General features: G+C 33.0%; 5 protein-coding genes across 5 annotated transcripts; 2 read left to right on the forward strand and 3 right to left on the reverse strand.

The window, feature by feature from the left end:
- Window positions 1-1,642: 1,642 nt before the first annotated feature.
- On the reverse strand, window positions 1,643-2,350 carry LOC112087501 (ATP-dependent DNA helicase pif1-like). The gene has a single exon (XM_024157414.1). The coding sequence runs from the start codon at window positions 2,348-2,350 to the stop codon at window positions 1,643-1,645; it is 708 nt and encodes a 235-aa protein (XP_024013182.1).
- Window positions 2,351-8,072: 5,722 nt separating this feature from the next.
- Window positions 8,073-10,312, forward strand: LOC18020558 (probable ubiquitin-conjugating enzyme E2 18). The gene is made up of 6 exons (XM_024157497.1): window positions 8,073-8,172; window positions 8,273-8,376; window positions 8,476-8,578; window positions 9,152-9,215; window positions 9,850-9,938; window positions 10,041-10,312. Exons 1-6 carry the CDS (start codon window positions 8,143-8,145, stop codon window positions 10,134-10,136), a joined length of 486 nt encoding a protein of 161 aa, XP_024013265.1. The 5' UTR covers window positions 8,073-8,142; the 3' UTR covers window positions 10,137-10,312.
- A 2,683-nt stretch (window positions 10,313-12,995) lies between these two features.
- LOC112087502 lies at window positions 12,996-13,676 on the forward strand. Its single transcript, XM_024157415.1, has one exon. The coding sequence runs from the start codon at window positions 12,996-12,998 to the stop codon at window positions 13,674-13,676; it is 681 nt and encodes a 226-aa protein (XP_024013183.1).
- Window positions 13,677-16,425: 2,749 nt separating this feature from the next.
- Window positions 16,426-17,803, reverse strand: LOC18020559 (thioredoxin H5). Its single transcript, XM_006403253.2, has 3 exons — window positions 17,541-17,803; window positions 16,956-17,078; window positions 16,426-16,824 (listed from the first exon to the last, which is right to left on the reverse strand). Exons 1-3 carry the CDS (start codon window positions 17,625-17,627, stop codon window positions 16,678-16,680), a joined length of 357 nt encoding a protein of 118 aa, XP_006403316.1. The 5' UTR covers window positions 17,628-17,803; the 3' UTR covers window positions 16,426-16,677.
- Window positions 17,804-21,122: 3,319 nt separating this feature from the next.
- On the reverse strand, window positions 21,123-21,638 carry LOC18020560 (uncharacterized protein At1g43920, Chloroplastic). The gene is made up of 2 exons (XM_024157416.1): window positions 21,501-21,638; window positions 21,123-21,428 (listed from the first exon to the last, which is right to left on the reverse strand). Exons 1-2 carry the CDS (start codon window positions 21,636-21,638, stop codon window positions 21,123-21,125), a joined length of 444 nt encoding a protein of 147 aa, XP_024013184.1.
- Between the last annotated feature and the right edge of the window lie 256 nt (window positions 21,639-21,894).

Raw genomic sequence — 21,894 nt, forward strand, 5'->3', positions numbered from 1 at the left:
GGCTATACAATGGAATAAAAGCTAAAATGACATCGTGTCAGGTTATATGTGTCAAGTTATATAAGATTTTATGTACTCTGTCTTAGAAATTTATGTACTTGTCGACGTTGTCGTCGTACGACTCCGAAGACAAAAGCGTTGTACGGGGAAGTAGTAATGTTTTGGTCCTTTTGGAAGATTATTTACGAATAAAAATATGAAAAGGGAAACTTCTAAAATAATAGAACAACAAAATTTTTACTACTACTGTAATTGTAATACGTCAATGTTTGCATATTTAGAACAATATTTGTATTATATTTTAATTTTACTGATGCTTAACTGTGTTTTTATTTTACGACATTACAGAGAGTTATGGGAAGTCCCCCAACACAAATTTTTTTTCTTAAAGTCCTCCAACACACAACTCTTTTCAGAACCATGTAATATGTTTTTTTTTTTTTTGGCTTGGAGTCACAAATTGTAACTATTTGTATAACTGTTTTTTTATTTATGAACTAGGTGGAGACCCGCGGAATACGCGGATTTGCGAGGCCCATGAAACTGAATACTTATTTTTTTATATAATATTAAAATGCTTATATATTATAGAAACTTTTAATTTTGGAAGAACATTCATAGTCATAAAATTGATTAGTTGGATAATTGTATTTTTTTAAAAAGTCATTAATTCTGCAAACAGTGTACTTTATTTGTTTTATGTTTGATTCTTGACAATAGGACAATCATTAATAGAAAAAGGATAAATAAACCAAAATGTCATTTAATAAATAATTAAATAAACTATTTAAATAGTAAAAATCTAAATCTTAAAAAAAAAATATCGTTTCCTTACATTCTGAAAGACGGCTTCGTATACAATGTTCAAAGTCTTGGTTTGTGGCTGACCCATTGTATCCGTTATCAGAATTTTCAAACCAGCTCTTGAAGTAACACGTGATATAGCCACATAAAGTTGTCCATGGGAAAATACTGGTTTTGGTAAATACAAGTCAACCTTTTGCAAAGTCTGTCATTGACTTTTATTAATAGTCATTGTATAGGCGATAGCTACAGGAAATTGTCTACGCCTCATTCTAAAATAAAATCTTTTCTCTGTTGGGGAAACAAACATTCGTGGGATCAAGACTTTTTGACCAATATATTCTCCAGTTATGTGGGTAGCTTGAATAACATGTTTGGCCAACTGTGTTACCAAGAGTCTTGTTCCATTGCATAAACCACCTTTAAGGTCAATATTCCGAAGCAACATAATAGGTGTCTCTATTTTCAATTTCAATTCATGGTTCGGCAATCCTGAAATCTTAATACTATTAAGATATTCCTGTGTGTAAACTTTTTCGTCAATTTTGCCCTTATCAGAAGTATCAATGCTGTCCGAGCTTAAATATGTATGTTCCTCAGCTAGAAAAATGTTTTACGAAGTTCAGTTGATCACGTTATGAAGCTAATGTGTATGATCGTATGTATAAAGCGTTAAATATGTTTACCTTGTATTTCTTACAACATGTATTCGTTTATTAATCCTACGTCTGCATTTCTCGGGCTAAGAATTGCTCTATCTTAAAAAAATTTTGGATCTTTCTGATCTGTATGAATCACCATACATTTCTCTTACTATCTCTTTAACAGGATCAACACATTATTTTATCAGTAAATCGTCAGGGATTTCAATCTTGGCTTCATCGTTGTCAGTCGAAATAATTTTGCCGTCTCCTACATCTAAAATCCACTTTGAAAAGGCCTCTAGCTCATTAACGCGATCACCTCCAGCACCATTTTGAAACCTCATATTCTTGGTTAGTTCTAAAACCGTACAATTGTCCCATAAAGTAGAAGAATTTATGGTAGCCAGAAGAGTTTGGGTGCTATTACCTCCTACAATAACAGGCAATATTTGCCTGAAATCTCCTCCGAATACAATGACTTTCCCACCAAAAACGTCATCATTTTTTAGTATATCACGCATACTTCTATCTAGAGTTTCAATACAATATTTTCTCATCATAGGAGCCTCGTCCCATATGATTAGCTTTGCTTCTCTTATCAGAGCAGCCTGAGGTGAATTGCTATTTATTGAGCACATTGTTGTTGAATCAACAGCAATCGGGATGCCAAATTGTGAATGTGCAGTTCGGCCTCCTTGTAACAGCAATGATGCTATCCCGCTAGACGCAACGTTAAGAACTATCATGCCTTCAGATCTAAGAGCAGCACCAAGAATACTCCATAAAAAAGTTTTACCCGTTCCGCCAAAACCATATACAAAAAACATACCACCATTATTGTTGTTCATTGCTCCAATATGATCATATATACTCTTTTGTTCATCGGTGATGGTTTTCAACATTTCTCTATGTGCTGCACGTAACTTATCACGATCATAACTTTTTTTTCGAGAATCAGAGGATTCTTGTCTTTTTCGAATGAAACATCATCTGGTCGAGGCATTGTGTCAAAATTCTTTAAAGTGCTATCATTTCGACGCATGTATTTTTCTATCTTAAACAATGTGTGATTCTTCAACTGCATATCAAACATAATCAAATCTGCAAGGTAAGAAAATATATTTATCTATTAGAATATGAGTAATCATTTATAGAAATATATGAAAAAACGTTTAGGAAATTTACTTTGATTCTTTTGTTTTTTTTTCATCTTGTATAAGATATCTTCGGTAAGATATTTCCACGTTGAATTCCAAAGATCTTGAGGTGCAGTGACAGAATTAGAAGCCAGAATAATAGCAAATAATCGGTGCAAGAACTTGCCAGATGCCCATAAATTTGCTTTCTTAATAGCCTCAATATACTCTTTATCATCAGCAAGCAATCCTAAAGCATAACATGCATCTTTAAATTTAGGATGAATAACTCCATCCACTTTGAATAATCCTCAAAGCTTTTCAGACACTTGACAATGTTAAGCAACACTCTTAGATGGTATGCTTCTATATAAGAAGGTGGCACATACGTAATTCTCCCAATAGCAAAACCTGTTTTCCGTAATTTCCAGGATCTGGTTTTTATTACCCAAACAAACATAGTTGGAAATTTATCATATGTCAAGTTGGCAGCCTCCTCAAAATGATTATTTGCCTCAAACCAAGCTAGAAACTTTGACCGTGCAACTGATGGACGATTAATTACTTCTTCAACGGGATCATCTTCATTATAGACAACAAACTGTTGATTAGGTAAATGAAAAGACAATTGTACAACTGCTGTGGTACAAAAATGGGTAGGAAAAGCTAAAATCCTCCAACTGCTTTCGTATGGCGACAGATACCTTAATATTTAGAAAATTTGTTAAAATAATTGTTAATAACATGGAATAATATAGATGTGTAGTTGAAATATAACTGACCTGCAATTTAAGAATCTTTGGACCTCATCATCAACTTTAACTTCTTCGCCATTTTTCTCAACTTTAGCTTGTATGTAATCTGGACCCTTACTAATATATTTGAACATATTGAATCGATCTAGTCTGATTACACCACTCAATATTAATATGAGTACGAAATCGCAGTGAGAGGTTTTTGTTATAGGGAACCACATATCTGTTGTTAAGTTCAATTCCCTTTTTGGTGATAACCAAACCGTCAGGTCTTCGCTTGTATATTGGAAAACCAGTATCGTCAATCTTCGTGATTGAACTAAAAGGTTTTGGATAGAACTTAGTCCACGATCCATCCTGCATGCACACATTGTTCTTATTTAACTCACCGCATGGTCCATGTAGCATTGAATCACTTATCACTTCGTAAATATGAGGTTCTAAATCCTTATCAGGAATCTCTGCGGAAATAAACTTGTCAATGCCATCCCCGGTTGAGACTTTAGACTCTGGATCCAAGAAAAATATAATATGTGCATGCAGTAAACCTCTCTTCTGAAACTCAATTGTGTACATTGCTGAGCCGAGGAAAAACAAAAAATCAAATAAGTTATAGAGAAGCTTGTAAAAAAAAAGCTTAGTATTTTTTTTAATTAATTTTTTTTTAAATATTTAATATATTGAAAATACCTGAATTTACTTTTTCCAATACTTCATCTTCGGATAAATAGTCCATAAGATTGTCCAGCTTCAATTTGAATACTCTACAACAGAGATCTGGCCTATCTTCTATGTTTAAATTATGTTTTTGCAAATATCTTGTAATCTCTGGCCACTTAGGATTACACGTTATTGTAATTAAAAAAAAATCTGGATATCCATAGTACTTGCATACAGCCATTGCATCCAAGTAGTGTTGCATCATATACCTGGGACCATCGGTTAATGAAGATGGAATGAAAATTCTCCTACCTTGCTCCGCAAGATTAGATTCACCTTTTTCAGCAGTTAAGACAATCTTATCATAATGATCTAAACGAAGATTATTCTGGTTCAGCCAAATATATCGCAACCTGTTAGATTCGATCATTGTATAAGTGTCCACTAAAAATTGTTGAAAAAGTCTTCCAGACATCATAATAATAGGAGATTCTCCCAAACGCTCGTGGATTCGGAAAGCGATGAACTCACGCATAGTAACATGCTTTTGTTTTTTACCCTCCATGTTAATAAAACCAATATCAATACCTAACATGAATCCATCTTCACCATATGGAAACAACAATGGGTATTGCAATGGTAGATAAGTTGGATGCAACTCACTGATCCGTTGAAATTCACCTTTATTACTCTCTATTATAACATCACGCTTATCTTTATCACCACTAAAGTCACCAGATATTAGTGCGGCGACCTCATTTTCGGTTAGAAGATTATGAGTTCTACCATCGGTCGCTCTACCGCTTCTGAGTACCAGGCGCATACCATTCAAGTCAGGTCTCATTGAAAGCCTATCACGAGCTGTTCTAAATGCTTTGACATGAGTATTATGAGGTCCAACATTTTTTTCAATTCCTCGACTATTTCCTCTCTTAGACCATTGGGCGTCCCATCATTACTGCATAATAGGTAAATGATTTAGTAATTTAGTAGATAGAATTTAGAACTTTAAAATCTGGATTGTAGACGTTAAATGAAAAATACCTAAAATGAGCCATACGATTTTTTGTTTCATTGAGCTGCAAGAAAGCCGGTTGTTTACCAGTAGCTGGTATCATATCACATATTCTATGATAATTTTCACCACACAGCTGAAACATGTATGGCCCATAACCTTTGTTGATATTATTATTCACTTTTCCACCAAGAGATGTATAGGAAAACATCATATTGTATGTCCGAATGTTCTCACGAAAATGTGTTTGAGTATCACCTTTGTTGTAAAGTAAAGAGAGTATTGTATTCGGTGGTTTTTTAAGAAGAGTTAGAGTTACTTTTCCCTTATGACTACACATCGTGAAAACAGGGATTCCTTTAATGCGCCTTTTATTTATTCTTTCTTCAAACCACATGTATGCATTGCAATGACTACACATATAAGCTTGATCACCTTCATCATAATAGCTTATGTAGATTGAATATGAAATATATTAGTAACTCGTTTATTCGAATATATGGTTTTGAAATAGTATAGATTAGATATTGTAAAAAAAGTTACCATTGGTAGCCAATCCAATATCAGCAAAATCAGAACAGTCGGTTTGTAAAAATTGTTGATTATTTGTAACTTTATCAGCTGTATCTTGTTATTTAGATAATCTTTCTTTGTGATGAGTGTCTTCATTTTCAGACTCATCATCAGTTGCAACAAAACAGACGAAATCATCTATTCCGTCTGGTTTGGGTAAGATATCTGGTTAAATATTTTAATATAATATGTCAGACACAGAGGGAAAATTTATACAAAATTATATTTCGAGGTAGATGAAGACTAACCTGCGTTTTGATGATTATGACGTGCTCTTTTTGATCGCAAAATTTTATCCTTGTTTTCCTGGCCATTTGACAACGTTTTCTTTTCAAGGTAATATCATCTCCAGATTGGTTGAACATGGTATCTTCTGGTGCATATTGCTGGCTTCTCGAAAGTAAACCTGCATAACCGAATAACTAATCTTTTAAATACTTGGTATTAAGATATCTTTATTCAATGAGATAGAGTTAGTAATAATAGTGTTCCTAAACCAATATATGAATAGTAGGGGAGTTCGATTATTTTGAGGTTTTTTTTGCCATTACATTAAAGACAAATCTATACTATTAAAATTAAAATATTAAAGATAAGAAAACTTTTTATTATTTAGGAAAAGAGAATCAACGACATAATAATTTAGGGGAAGATAATAAAACTTTTAATGAATTAGGAAAAGAGAAACAATGAGAGAATAATTTAGGGAAATAACTTATTAATGAAAACTTTAATTAGAGAAATAGGAGATGTCGAACGGAGTTCCGAATGCCATCGAGTCTTTGAGAGAACCAGTTTGTAAAAGAGTAGCAAACATGATTTTTAAAAGCATGAGCAGTGCCTCATTGACTTGCTTGAATAAATGCATAGACATATTCTTGATCACCATTAGACTGCTCGTGATGTGGATCTAGAACACAATCCGACTCGTTTTGATTTGAGTCACCTGTCCAACAGATGAAAACAATAGATAAGAGAATAAACAATAAATAAGAGAATATGCTGAGTATGTTAGTTTTTAAAATTAAATTTTTGTAATCAGTTTAAATTTGTAAGAAACTAATAAAAAACCAATTAATCACAATTATTTTTAAGAATCACCTGTTAGATCCATTGTTTGAATCACCTGTTTGAATCAATAAGCTGTATTTTGCAGGATGATACCTAGGTTTAAGAAAAAATAAAGAAGATGAGGTTAATTTATCAAGGTCGACAAAAATAAAGATGCTATCTTTACAAAACTCGAACATAAGAAAATATGGTAATGTTATCTCTGCACATCTCGCTATGAAAAGAAGCAATGAATACAGAGATAACAATCTTCTAACGAAAAAGAAAATTAAAAAGACGCTGCTGAAAAAAATTAAGAAGAGGAATTAGACCTCAGAGAATGGTGAGTTAGTTGTTGTAGGTGAAAAACATATGTATTATATAGTGTATGATAGATGTTTTAAGGTTTATTTAATTTTTTTCGGTGGCTTTTTTAACAGATTCGGTGAATTAAACAAAACCGATGATCCATTAATTAATTTGATGGCTCGTAATTGATAGAAAATCATATTAACCATAGTGACACGTAGGATTAATAATAATCCAATTAAAATTAAGAAAAATGACACGTATATATGACACATAAGCAAATCATTCTGGTACCGACACGTAAGATTTTTGACTTCGCAAATAATAGTATAGATCTCGTGTTTTGTTGTAAAAGTGACGAATACTGTGTTGTATTAGATAATAAATACCAGATATTATATATAAAAAAAGAAGATTTTAATACATAAATTTCGAAAAAGAAGATTCTAATACATAAATTTTGAAGAAAAAATCATTTCATTTTCAACTTTATCCATATATGAAAAACAAAACAAAAAGTTGACAAAAAAAAAAATTAGAATCTTAACTCATGGTAGGCCTAACTCATGCACTCTATTATAAAATAGACGTCGATTAACAATTAGGAAATTGAAAAAATAAAGATAGTTAATATTACACTTGAAGAAATTCGGATAAGTAATAATGTGTTTATTTTTTTCTCTATTTCACTCATTTTATGCGCAAATAATTCAAAGAAAGATATGTTAACACGGAGTGATAGCATCTATAGTAAATTTAGTACTTTTTGTTTGATATCCGAAAAAACTGATTATCAAATAATATTAAAATTTTAATTGGTCTATTATAAAAAAATTCTTAAACATATATATGTATTTTTGCCGACAAAAAAACATATATAATACGTATTTTAATAGAATCGTCTCTTCGATGTCTATGGAGTCGAAAAAGCTAAAGACGGTGAAGGATAACACGAAGAAGACTATTGAGCCGTCCGATTAATTATGGTTTATTTTCTAATTACGGCTCTTTTACGTGTCTTTTCTTGTGACCTTTCCTCACTCCCGAAAAAGGTTTTTTTTGGTTTGTTCACTATTCATTTTTTTCCTTTCAATATTCGAACAGAGAAAAATCCAGAGACAAACACAAAAGAAAACCCCTCTCTCTCTCTCTCTCTCTCTCTTTTGTCTCTTTCTCCGTCTCTTTCTGTCTCCGCCATGACCAGCTCTTCCTCACCTTCACGCAAGGTCTCTCTCTCCTCATAACTCTCACTCTATCTCTGTATTCTTCGATTTTTAGATGTCCCTTTTAAATTTTTTTGAAAATTGTCATGACGATGATGCGTAGGCGTTAAGCAAGATCGCGTGTAATAGGCTACAGAAAGAGTTGTCAGAGTGGCAAGTAAATCCTCCGACTGGTTTTAAGCACAAAGTCACTGATAATCTTCAAAAGTATCATCACAAAACACACAACACAAATCTATATTTTCTTCCGATTTTGGAATTTTTGATGGACTGTTAATTTTTTTCCCTTTTTGTGTGATTGTAAAGATGGATAATCGAAGTAATAGGAGCACCAGGTACGCTCTACGCGAACGAAACATATAAGCTTCAGGTTGATTTTCCTGAACATTACCCCATGGAAGCTCCTCAGGCAAGTTTAGTCTGAATTGTGAAATATTTTGATTGAAGAAGTTTTGGGTTTTGCGCATGTTTCTAACTAAAAAGGGAACCAATTGTGTGTTGTGAAGTTTGCTAGAGAAAAGAACTACAACAAAAACAAAATTAAATCCTAGAGAAAACGAGTTAAGGCAAATACCCGTCTTAGTTTTCTTTATTATTCGTGTGAATAACTATACGAACCTGTAGGATTCATATTATTAACGTCCCAAAACCCAATTCCACTAGGAATACGAACTCCTAATCTTAATAGGATATTTTTGCATTCCTCTAGTCGCTCGAGAAGGCTCCATTGCAGTCATATCTATAGATTGAAAGTCACCTAGGAACAACATTTTGATATCTTCACTCTTCTCCAAATTTCTTAATTGTGTGATTAATGGACTTGTAATCTGATGTGGCTATACTAACTTAACTAGTTGGTTTAGAGTTTTTTTTTGTTTGTTATGGAGATGTTTTTATTTTTGTTTTCATGTTTCACCTCAGGCAATTAGATTGAGATAGTGACATTCTTTCTATTTTCTTGTGTGTTTTGATGTTTGAGCAGGTAATTTTTGTTCCACCTGCACCGCTACATCCACATATTTACAGCAATGGACATATTTGTTTAGGTATTTTTATTCAGCCTCCTCTTGTTTCTTCACTTCTCTTCACTCTCTCTGCACATATGATCTTGTTTTTTGGTTTCTCTGAAATGCTTTTAACTCAATTTGTGAATGTGTGCCTCTTCCTGCTCTGTTTTTTTTTCTTTTCTTTCGGAACATTGCCTTCTTTTTTTTGCTTATTAGTCTTATTATATAGGATGCATATGTCAATGCATCTGAGGAAACCAAAACCGATGCATATGCATTAATAGGTTGCTCACAAAGATGTAATGTGTGGTGAAAAGAGAGCAATATAGTTATGCCTTAAGAGTGCTAAATTACAATGTCAACGATATTGTTTAGTCTATCCATTTCCTAGTCTGTCTGATGCATAAAGAAAACCGATACCGTCCCTTTTTGACCATATGCTCCTCAGAATCTTTTACCATGATCATAGCGGCCTCTGAATTGCTAGCTAATTGCTATTAACTTGCACATCCTTCTTTTGTTCTTTATATGAAGCAGAAACCATATTACTTGCACATTATATAGGGATTCACAATATGTTACATTACGTAATCAAGAATACGCTTCATGATGCTGAGCTTTTAGCCAAAAACTCCAATAGAATTATGTAACACTCTCTTATTCCTTTTTGCAGATATTCTATATGACTCATGGTCTCCAGCAATGACGGTGAATTCAGTCTGCATCAGCATTCTCTCAATGTTGTCGAGTTCACCGGAAAAGGTTTCCACACTTTTTAACTCCCAACGACTTTGGATCATTACTCTCTGACCCATCTACACAACTCTTACTATCTTCAGTTGCTTTATATCTGTCTCATCTCAGCAACGTCCGACTGATAATGACCGATATGTGAAGAACTGCAAGAACGGGAGGTCTCCTAAAGAGACAAGGTGGTGGTTCCACGATGACAAGGTATGATGATGATATCACCTAAAATCAACGAGGTTTATATAGTATTCCTCAGACTGAATAGTACTAATTGGAATTCCTCATGTCCTACTTTTTTTTTGTTCTCTCCTTTTGTTTTTGTATGGATTTGTTATGTATAAAAGGCATTTGAAATGTCTCATACCTGAATTTACACACCTTCTGTTTTTGTCCTCTCTGAAGTAACCTTGGAGAATTTAGGCAAAACACTTGTATTTGGAGCCATGTTTTTGCCATGTATGTTCATTCAAACTATATAAACGCACTTTGTTCAATTGAATAATATTAGACGCCACAGGTAACATATGATCCTTTGATCCACATTGTATGTTAGAGATCTTTCTTTTCTCGATCCGGAAAGAAAATTAAGAAATAATAAGTTTTATGGTGAATTTCTCAAGTAGTTGAGATATATGTCTCCCACAAACTCTGTTTTAAATTGTTCAAACTGCACCGAGACGCTAAGGCCCGTGCATTGCTTTGTGGTAAGGCGCACAAAGTCGTGTGCATGGTATAGATTTTGATGCATTCATCATTCTTAATCTCATAATAACATACATTTACAATAAAAAACCAAAATACCAAATCCACACTATTAAAAAGTACAGAAAAGCAGCAAACATAATTGTTATTAATAATTGTTAGATAGCCTAAAACATTAAAAATCTATATCACCATGATCATCGTTCTTATAATCATCATCATAATCATCCTCGCAATCTGTTCCTAAATCCTCTTCCATCTCATCATCATTTTCGTCATCAACCAACGACATAACGCTAGAAGATGGTTTGCGACTACGATATGATTGTGAATTGGTCTGAACGGAACTAGTAGCAACACCCCCTCCTTTGTCAGCTATAGTTGCTCTTGCTGCTCTGTTAAAATAGCTAGGATCTTTAGCTATTGTGGCTTGGCTAGCCACATTTCATGTCAAGTCATCATCGTCAAATACAAAATCATGATTTTCATCATTAGAAGAGTGCTTCCCACCCATTCTCCCAAATAGCCACTCATTACCATCATCATTCTTGTTCAAGAGAATAGGATCAATGGTATCACTTTTTGTACGGACTTTACGAAGCAGATTATATTTCACAAAAACCATATCAGTTAATCAACTCTGTGCCAATGAACTTCTTTTCTTGGCATGAAAATGTCAGAGATAAGGATAATAAGTTGTAAAATCTGGAGAAATAATGTTATCATGTAAATGAAAGTTATTACTAGAATTAATGTTACTTATAAGTTGAAAACACCCTAATTTCTCTCACAACCGGTAACACTACAAGTGAGACTAATAATAATCTTTAAAGCAGGTTTTAAAGGTTTGAAGCTGGCGATGCGTAACACGACCATTCTGCTATTAAAATGCAAAAAAAAAATTTAGCTTACATCTAATGTTATCTAGTGATTTTGTCGACCTAAGCTTAATTGCCAAATTATGAGCAAAGAGACATGTAGCATTTGTAAATGCATCCAACTCCATCATTATTTTGTTTTCAATATCACCATCTGGAACCAACCTTGAAATGCAAGCAGACAATCATCTGAATTCAATGATTTTGATTTCCTAGATAGATATGATTGGTAATCAAGTTTGTATATCAAAATTTTTGGAATGTACTAATAGCACACAACATTTAAAAAAAAAACACATCATTATGGCATTCATTATAATTAACCACCATCAAAATATGAAAAATTGTATAGAAAAAAATTCTACGAAAAAAAAAGAAAGAATAATGAAACAAAACTTCTAAACAGTGTCTTATAAATTTTTTAAAATAGTCTCTTAGAAATAATAAAATCCACGCTGTTGATCTAACCAAGCCAGCAACTTTGGCTTGTGGTGGAATTTGTTAATTCAACAGCTTAAAAAGGTAGGCCAGACAGTGCCATAAAGAGAATTCCAAATGATGATGGTAGATTATATAAATGTGCAGAGAGAAAGAATATCAAGAGAGTCAAGTGATTGGATACAGAGTGTGTTCTGTAAGTGAACTCCAAGATCTTTAAATAACTAGATGATCACATAATAGATTCATAAGAAGGTTTATAGAATTACTTGCATTCATAGTTGCAAAGAGAAAAGGATCTTCCCTGGATGTAAGATGAAATGTTTAAGCTAGGTGATTAGATTTCTCTCCCCTTGCCTAGAACTTTTAGGTGTTATTTTTCTTAAGTCTTGCATATATGATGGTCAAATGGCAAGTATTTATAGGTGGAGAGAGGACCTAATTCCTCATTAGGGTTTCCATAGATTTAATCTCAATCATCCATTAAAGTAGAGATATTTAGGAATTACTCTTTTATTTCTAATATATTTAGACACCAATTATATTTAATAATAACATTATTCTAATAGAAAATGGATGAATATAAGACCATATTATAGGGATGAATTTATTTATTACAGTCTCTTACTTGGTAAATCCATTAATTTTTTCTTTATGGAATTATAAGGCCGGCATAATATGCTATTATTTTATTTTATTCATTTGGTCATCATAAGTGTCTTGACTACTCTAATAAGTAATGAGAGTCATGGCGGTCACACATCATTATGCAACATGATTCCTTCCATGTATTACTGCATTAATCACCTTCACATGTAGACTATAAACATGAGAAATTATCAATATCTTAGAGTATTTGTATTGTTTTGGCTAAGGATATCCACAGATAACTTAGGTTGAGTAATTCAATATATCATTCAATAAAGTTTTATGCATATATAATTTTTGAAATTATGTGATTCCCACATAAACACTAGAATTTCTTATCATATGCATAAAGATAATTTTATGGTGTTGATTATGAAGCCTAATTAAAACTTATTGTATCTCTATGAATGCAGCATCGTTTCCAACTAGTTTGTCATCCATGGTCTCTAATGTTCCCATTCTCACTGAAACCAACTTCTCAGAATGGAAAGAGAAAGTTGAGTTCACATTGGGAATACTAGACTTGGATTTGGCCCTTCGTCAGAAGGATGCACAACCACTTACCGAGGATAGTACTGGGGATGAAAATGATTTCCATAAAGCATGGGAGAAAGCGAACAGATTGAGCATTATGTTCTTAAGGATGAAAATTGCTAGCAACATCAAAACTTCCCTTCCAGTTGCAGAAAAAACTAGTGCTTATCTAACAGCTATTGAAGAACGGTTTAAGATTGCAGATAAATCCCTTCCTGAGAAACTTATGGCAGATCTTATAACCATAAAGTATGATGGCACAAGGTCTATGCATGATCATTGCATTGAAATGACCAACCTTGCAGCTAAGCTAAAGCATTTGGGAATGAGTGTGGATGATTCATTTCTTTTCCAATTTATCCCGAATTATTTGCTTCCTCAGTATGGACCATTTCAGATCAATTACAATGCCATCGAAGAAAAATTGATGTCTAATGAATTGGCCAATAAATTGGTCCAAGAGGAGTCTAAGCTTGGTCGTGGAGGTATTAAGGTTGCCCACTATGTCCAAGGAGCTGGATTAAAGCTGGGAAAAGGCATCATCAAATGAGCCATAAAAGAGCACCACCCAAAAATAATGAAGTTGCACAAGCTAATGAGAAGAAAAAGGCAAAGAAAGATGACCGATGCAAATTTTTCAAAAAGTCTGGATACTTTCAGAAAGATTGTCAGAAAGAAAAGAATGGTTTGAAAAGAAAGGTAACTCTATGGGTTCAGTACGCTTTTTTGAAACCAATCTTACTCATGTTTCTTCTAATACTTGGTGGATTGATAGTGGTGCTAATGTACATGTAACCAATTCCTTGCAGGGATTTGTTACAACCTGGACCATAAATCCAAGTGAAAGCTATATTCTTATGGGTAACCAAGACCAAGCGCCAGTTGAAGCTAGTGGCACTTATCGTCTCATTATGGATATTGGATTTTGTTTGGATTTGTACCAAACTCTTTATGTTCCATCTATTTCTCGTAATTTAGTTTCATTAAGCAAACTTGATTTGGCTGGTTTTAATTCTACTCAAAGAGATGGTTGTTTCAATTTATTTCTGAACTCTAATCATATTGAATCTGGAATATTAGTTGATGGCTTTTATAAGTTAATTTTAACTGATCAATCTTTTGAAACACATCTCACCCTGCAAGATAAATGTGGCTTTAAGCATAAAACATGTACAAATGACTTGTATTTTTGTGGCATAAAAGGCTGGGACACATTTCCAGTGAAATAATTAAAAGATTGGTAAAAGATGGAGTCATTCCGACTCTTGATTTTACTAATAACAAAAAATGGATGAATATAAGATCATATTATAGGGATGAATTTATTTCTTACATGTTCCTCATGGAACCAGCTGATTTTGATCAGGTCTTCCAAATCTACTAGTTAAAGGATGCATGAAATACCATAGAAGCTGCCAACAATGCTTTTTAGAATCTAGTATTGGGTTCATCTGCTTTATTATGTAAACCAAGATGAGAGGATCCAAATGCAGCTTCTAAGAGCATCTCTAATGTATTTCTCCATTTTTATTTTCAAAATAGAGTAACTCTAAAATAGTTCAGTTTCTCTTCAATGTATTTCTCCATTTTTAACTTCAAACAAAAAATATTATAAAAATATTTTTTATTTTTTATTTTATAATTAATTACTAATAATACAATTTAGTTATAAAAATCACAAATAAACTCATTTATTTTTTTCTTTCGTTTTTAAAACTTTCATAAAATATAATACTACACAATATTTAAATAACAAAATAAAGTATATTTTAATTTAAATATCACCATTTATGTTATTTCTAGTTTCAGTTAGTATTATTATATTTTTGATTTTCTATCCTCAATTTAAAATTTATCTATCCTTTATTTTGAATTAAGTATATATAATATAAACGACTAAATTATAAATAAAAGATTTAGTTTTAAGAATTTATAAAAAGTGAATGACTAATTAAGTTAAAAAGTTTAACTGCAAAATGAAGTTGAAAATGGGGTTATTCCATATTTAGGACATCTCCAACTCTACCCCATTTCTTCCTCCAAATACCATTTTTTTGGGGTGTGGGGGGGAAGGGGGGAATTCTTTTCAACGATTTCATTTTCACCTCCAAAATGGGGAATGTTATTTTTTCCTCCAAATATGGAATAGCTACATTTTCGACTCCATTTTGCAGATGAACTTTTTTTATCTACAAAATAGTCCTTCATTTTTATTAATTATTAAAACTATATTTTTATTTATAATTCAATCTTTCATACTAAATATATTTAATTTAAAATTAAAAAAAGATAAATTTAAAATTTTAGAATAGAAAATAGAAAATATAATAAAATTAACTAAAATTAGAAATAACATAATATAAAATACAACAACTGATTTAATAAAAATTTGGTAAACTGCACGATTCAAAGAAATCAAAGATAAAAACGCTCATTTCTCACTTCGAAATGCTTTAATTGATCATTTGTGAAAAAATTATTTAAATGGTGATATTTAAATTAAAATATATTTTGTTTTCTTATTTTAAATGATGTGTAATGTTTTTTTGTTTTGACATATGTGTAATGTTATTTTATATTATATTAGTTGAATTTAAAATAATATTATAATTTATGAAAGTTTTAATAGAAAAATAAATGAGTTCATCTGTAGTTTTTATAAATAAAGTGCATTATTAGTAATTAACAAAAAAATAAAAAAGTAAGGATATATTTAGAATATTTTTTTTAGAGTTGAAAATGGAGGAATACATTGGAGAGAAATTCAAGTTATCCAACTTCATTTTGAAGACAAAAATGGAAGAATAAATTAGAGATGCTTTTAGAGGAAAAAATAGTATTCTTTCATTTTGGAAGTGAAAATTGAGTAGAATTAAAAAAGAATTTTCTTTAAAATGGTATTTGGAGGAAAAAATAGGGTAAAAGTTGGAAATGCTCTAATGAATAAGCTTTTGATGGTCTTGAGAACTAGTTTGGAAAAGTAGTTAATCAGGATTATGTTGGTTTGGAAAAGTAGTTAATCAGGATTGTTTTGGAAGTCAGAATGCTGAAACCAAGAGGCTGCTATAAACCAAAAAGCTTTGAATGGTCGTGCGAACCTCTTGGGGCAAGTTAATTAGGAGGATATTGGAGGTCGGTGAATCGCCATTCGTCGTTCTCTCGTCTCATATTGAAACTCGTCAAAATTCCCCTCTTCAGCCTTATTCATGGCTGAATAAATCTATCCCATACGTGGCATTTTCTCTCCATTAACTATTCTAAGTACTTTAACAAGCAGATACTTGCGAGCATTCTCAAAGAGTACGAAAAAAACACTAACATTTAAAATTAGCATAGCTGCGAACTTGTAAAGTTTGCAACATTTATTCACACCCAAAGACTTTCAAGCCACCACATAAAGAGACCCCTAAAAGGTCACATGTCTTTAAAAAGATGACTCAAAGTAAAAGTTTTCAATAAGGCAACAAAGGATTCTTATTAAACACCAAACATATTAGCAAATAGATAGACAGAGAGAAAAGCAGCACACACATAGGGTGGATATGCTTAAATCAAGCTGCAGCAACAGCTTGACTGTGCTTTTCGAGCTTGGCATGGATTTCATCTTTCGCAGCACCAACAATCTTATCCAGGATCGCTTCTTCCCTCATGAAGATAAACGTCGGCATTGCCTCGACTTCAAATGCCTTAGCAACATCCTGAAGAACAAGAACACACGAATCAAGTTTAAAGGTTTGTACTACAACTAATTACTAACTACTAACATAGTAAAATGGTTTTTTGTTTTCAGATATTGAATATTTGAAAAGATTTGATGAAAGAAACTCACACTCAATTTGTCAACATCGACCTTGAAGAAAACAACGTTGAGGAACTTCTTGGCATATTCTTCGAAGATTGGTGCAATGAAACGGCAAGGTGGGCACCATACCGCAGTGAAGTCAATCACAATCTGCGTTTTAGGTTTTGAACAAAGAAGTGAAGCTAAATCAGATAAATTACAAACATAATTACACAAAAAGGCGAATTTTAAAGTGATCTTTAGGAAAATGAAACAGCGAAAACTTGAGTTTGCATCATTCACTTATGGTTTTGGTACAATTTCAATCCCAAATTCGAAATTTCTGTCCAGATAATTAGGGTTTCAATTCCTCAGATCCGGAGATTCTAAGACTCTTAAATCGAAACTATTTAGGGTTATTAACTAATCAAACTCCAAAATACAACGAGGTTCGTAATATACAAAAAGCTAATTCTGAATCCGTCAAATCCAAATTAACATCAATCGCAAGCTAATTTATATCCAAAACTCCAGAAATCGGAGTAAACTTCAATCAGAAATTCCTAGATCTTGATTATCAAATCGATTAAAACCCTAAATCCTAATTATTCAAATCGAGAGGAAAAAAAGTACCAGTTTCTTGGATTCTTGGGCGGCCTTGAGCTTCTCGTTCCAGTCCTCGACGGTCTGGCAAGCGATGACTTCTCCTTCTCCGGCCATTTTTTTTTCAGAATTTGCTTTCTCGTTTTCTTCTGTGTGTTTCGATTTTTGATTTGATGAAAAAAATCTTTGTCTTTGGGTCGGTTCTTATAGAAAAAGGAAGGCGGAGAGAATCTTACTAAAGAAAATGTTATTTATTTGACTTTTTCCTCATTAAAAATGTTACTTAAATGGAATAATATAATAATATATTAACGGAAATGACCAAAAAGGTGTTTTTAACCACCACGTGGAAAATTCGACGCGTGATTGGGAAATCTAACGGCTGAGATCGAAAAGAATCAGCTTTTGATGACGCGTGTAGTGTACGCTCGTTGAAAATAGAAGAATAATACTAGAATAGAGATAGTCTTTGGGTTGTGAGAATAAAAATCCGGTCCACTAAATTGGGTCAATTAAATTTCAGTTTGTGCTCTAAGCTTAATCAAATTTCAGTTTGTGCTCTAAACTTATGAGTTTTTGTAATTAAACAAAAGAAAAAGTGAAAAACTATAAGGTGCCAATTTTTTGTTGACATGTAAATTCGGTTTACTAACTTTATGGTTTAATTACAACTGAGTGTTCGCGTTTAGTGGTAAACTGTGGGCCTGTGGCAAGTCAAAGAGTCTAAGTGAGGTTAAATACGAAAACAAGATAATGGACGGAGTTGAAATGTTTATCTGAATATCTATGGACAAAATAGATCAAATGTTGTTATGTAGAACCGTTAGTCAATTTCAGCGAGACTAAAAACTTGTTTAAATTAGTGAATTAAGGCTTCTAAACATAACAGTTGGAGTCTTAGATTTAAAGATCATTCATGACATATAATGCAAACGGAGATGTTAAACACAGAGTATAAAGCAAAGACAAAAGTAACAAGCAAGATATAATTTTTTCCACTCGGAATTCTATTATCTATACTTCTCTCAACTCCAATTTAGCTCTAAAATCAAACATTTGTTTTTGTTATTATGAACCTTTCTTGATGATGAAAATAGTAAATTAGTTTACTCCGCAAAAACTTTGTCCAAATCGCTTATGAATCTTATTTGTTCCTGTTGAGCAATAAATTTGTTGTTTATTACTCGATAGTTATTTGGTTCTTCCTTTCCTAAAATAAGTCAAAACCCTATATTAGTATATGACCGTACGATCAACTGTTCCACATCACTCGAGAATAGAAGCAACAAACCAAAGAACTACGTTGCACTCTCTTTGCATAGTCTCAGGAAACTTTGACATGAGTCAACGCATTAATGCTGCATTTTATATTTTTATTGCTCTTTGAGAGCGCTAAGAGAGCGGAAAAAGACCGATTAGTACCTCAACACTATAATCTGGTACCAATAAATACCCAAACAATTTTGACAGGTTAATCAGTACCTCAACATGTTAAAAGTGGTAAATACATACCTCAACAATGTTTTTATGGCCAATTAGTGTATTGACTTTCTTTCTGTTAGTCAAATCCGTTACTTAGCAAACGGAATCCAAGTCGGATGCCACGGTGGATAGAACCCAAAAACGACGTCGTTTTAGTTTAAGAATCTGAGAAAAAAAATATAGCAAAATGACGCTGTTTTAAAGTATTAAACAGTTTTAGAAAAATAAGCAAACGTCGTCGTATAGATTTAGAACAGAAATTAGAATTAAAAAAACCAAACAAAGTCGTGACCTTCTTCTTCGTTTTTTCCATCGATTGAGTGAGATTTCAATTTAGGGTTGGTGGAAAAGGTTAATTGCTCATGAGCCAGAGTTGTTGATTGGGTTTATTCGGATCTTTGTGGGTGTCTCAATTATCGAGAAGAAATGAGGTAAATGGATTATTGATTTGTTAGGGTTTAGGATTGAAGTTTATCGATAGTACCTTTTGCTAATTGCTTTTGATTTGTTTATTGCTTTCCATTTGTTTAATTGCTTCTGAATTGTTTATTCATGACTGATAGCAAATTTTAATTCTTTTTTTCAGTGACGATTGCATGTTCCAAATCTTTTACGGTGGAAAGTTTGGAAGTATGAAAATGGCACGGTTTACTACGACGGTGGATCGGTGCAGGAACTTCTTACACCGGCGGTTTCATTGTTTGAGTCGTTGCCTGTTAGTATGTATGGGCAGAAAATCTGGTATAAATTACCATACGAAGGATTGAATGAGCTTAAGATATTGTGTAATGGAGTGGAAAATTTCTAGAAGATGTGTTTAGCGGCGAAGTGGACTAATGTTATCGATATATATATGGAGGCGGATGAAGATAGTGAAGGAAATGGAGATGATGGAAATCAAGAGATAGTATCAAATTTCGGTTTGATAGGAAATGGAGATGATGGAAATGGAGAGAGAGACGAAGAAAGAGAGGAAGTCAGAAGCGATAGAAGAGAGGAAGAAAGAGGGGTCAGAAGAGACGAAGAGAGAGATAGTATCAATGGAAGAGATGAAGCATTTCTGTGTGATGAGGAAGCTCGTGTCGAAGCCGTAGTTGCCACATTTGTAGACGAAGAGGAAAATGATGATTATGGAAAACAAACTCCTCCCACATCAGATAATGAAGGAGAAAAGACAGAGAAAACTTGTTATGATAGGTGGAGAAGAGGAAGTGGAGAGCTAAAGGTTGGACAAGTCTTTGAAAGTGTCGAAGAGTTTAGAGAGGCTGTGTTGGAGTATGCTTTAAAAGGCGGGTGAATATTCAGTACACAAGATGGGCGGCTAAAAAGTATACAGCTAAGTGTGGTATAGATGAATGCAACTGGAGAATCTATTGTTTATATGAAGAATCTGTTTCTCAGTGGATGGTTAAAACATTTCAAGAGGACCATACTTGTTAAGGGTCGGAAAAGAAAACCAGAGAAGAGGCTCAAGTCGATTACGGAGTCTCCAACTAAAGGGAAAAAGCTAACCAACCATGGGCGAACAATGCATTGTTACCGGTGTGGTTTGCCGGGACATTACTCTATCAAATGTCCTAATGATGGAGTCCCATTTAAGCCTAGAAAGCCTCGGAAGCCTAAAAAGAGCAAGACATCAGAACAAGTTCAGGAGACTATGACACTCGGTAGTGGAGAAGGTCCTTCTCAAACTCAACCATCTCAGACTTAGGACAGTGATAAGGTATTAATCTTCTGATTGTTCTTTTTTGTTGACGTGAGAATACAAATTTGCGATGATAAAAAAATTGCTAATTTTGTAGGTGAAGATTAAATCAGCAGGAGAGGAGAGTAATTTTTTGTGTGTTCATCTCCTTGGTCTTGAGTTATTGATAGTCTAAACCCATGTTTTTTTTTTTGTTTTAGGCTTAAGCTGTTTTCTATGTAAAACGATGTTGGTTATTCACGTTAAACCTTGTTATGGTCACAATGGTATTAATTTATTAAGAACTATATTATGGCTTTCAGTTTTTTTAAAATTTTCAGTTGGAATTGGTTTTTGTAATTCCTTATTTCGAATAAGAAACCAACACAACAATTTAAAATTCCTTAAATCCATCATAAAAATCTCCAACAGCTCCCCAACAAGATTCAGTCACAATTACAACATACAGTGAAAGAGTAGACGTAATTAAGACAACAACAAAAATAACCAGCAAACACAACAACTCCACACACAATCATACACTTCAACAAACGTATCTCAGCTTTCATTGTCTCCATCTCCTTCTCATACCCACGACCAACCATCTTCAAGTCTTTTATGTCTTTCTCAATGCAATTGACCATGTCTTCACAAGTTCTTGTCTTCATCTCTAAATTCTTCATTGTCTCCTTCATGAAAAACAACTCTTCCACCATAGATTCATCTGTCCATTTAAACAAATGGTAGTTGTCCTAGCAAAATATACAACATTTACATGAATTCATTGTAAGAACAAAATTTAGTTAATCTGGGCTTTTGTTTACCTTTTCAGAACCTTTTGGACAACAATGAAAGAGCCTTCCAGGATTTTTTGAAGTTCCTGAAGTTTTTATCAATGAACTTTCTCCACACCTACAAGCATTTGGCATACCCTTCTGTCCTACAGGTACACCTCGACTCATACTGGCAGTAAAACCTGCAAATTGTGAAATCAAAATTAAAATCTCTGATTTGATTTTCTGAAAGTATTTAAATAAAATCAAAATCAAAATTGCAAACCTAAACCTACCTGGAATCTCCGAAGAAGCGTTCGAATTCGACTATGAAGGCATTCTGATTTGATTTTGAACTCCACCGCAAAACCCTAACTATGGCTCTTCCCTGTTTTTAATCGACGAAGAAGAGAGAAGAAGAAGACATAGTTGCTTACTTTTTTTT

The sequence above is a fragment of the Eutrema salsugineum genome, unplaced genomic scaffold (assembly GCF_000478725.1).
Source record: "Eutrema salsugineum unplaced genomic scaffold, Eutsalg1_0 scaffold_17, whole genome shotgun sequence".
NCBI classification, from domain to species: domain Eukaryota; kingdom Viridiplantae; phylum Streptophyta; class Magnoliopsida; order Brassicales; family Brassicaceae; genus Eutrema; species Eutrema salsugineum.

Excerpts from the sequence above, each read along its gene's own strand:
- LOC112087501 (XM_024157414.1), bottom strand. The coding sequence starts at position 2,350 with ATGTTGAAAACCATCACCGATGAACAAAAGAGTATATATGATCATATT.
- LOC18020558 (XM_024157497.1), top strand. The coding sequence starts at position 8,143 with ATGACCAGCTCTTCCTCACCTTCACGCAAG. Across the intron at positions 8,173-8,272 it reads CTTCCTCACCTTCACGCAAG|GCGTTAAGCAAGATCGCGTG; the intron begins GTCTCTCTCTCC and ends GATGATGCGTAG. Across the intron at positions 8,377-8,475 it reads GTCACTGATAATCTTCAAAA|ATGGATAATCGAAGTAATAG; the intron begins GTATCATCACAA and ends GTGATTGTAAAG.
- LOC18020560 (XM_024157416.1), bottom strand. The coding sequence starts at position 21,638 with ATGAGTCGAGGTGTACCTGTAGGACAGAAGGGTATGCCAAATGCTTGT. Across the intron at positions 21,429-21,500 it reads GTCCAAAAGGTTCTGAAAAG|GACAACTACCATTTGTTTAA; the intron begins GTAAACAAAAGC and ends ATATTTTGCTAG.
- LOC112087502 (XM_024157415.1), top strand. The coding sequence starts at position 12,996 with ATGAATGCAGCATCGTTTCCAACTAGTTTGTCATCCATGGTCTCTAAT.
- LOC18020559 (XM_006403253.2), bottom strand. The coding sequence starts at position 17,627 with ATGGCCGGAGAAGGAGAAGTCATCGCTTGCCAGACCGTCGAGGACTGG. Across the intron at positions 17,079-17,540 it reads CCCAAGAATCCAAGAAACTG|ATTGTGATTGACTTCACTGC; the intron begins GTACTTTTTTTC and ends CCTAAAACGCAG. Across the intron at positions 16,825-16,955 it reads TCGATGTTGACAAATTGAGT|GATGTTGCTAAGGCATTTGA; the intron begins GTGAGTTTCTTT and ends CTTGTTCTTCAG.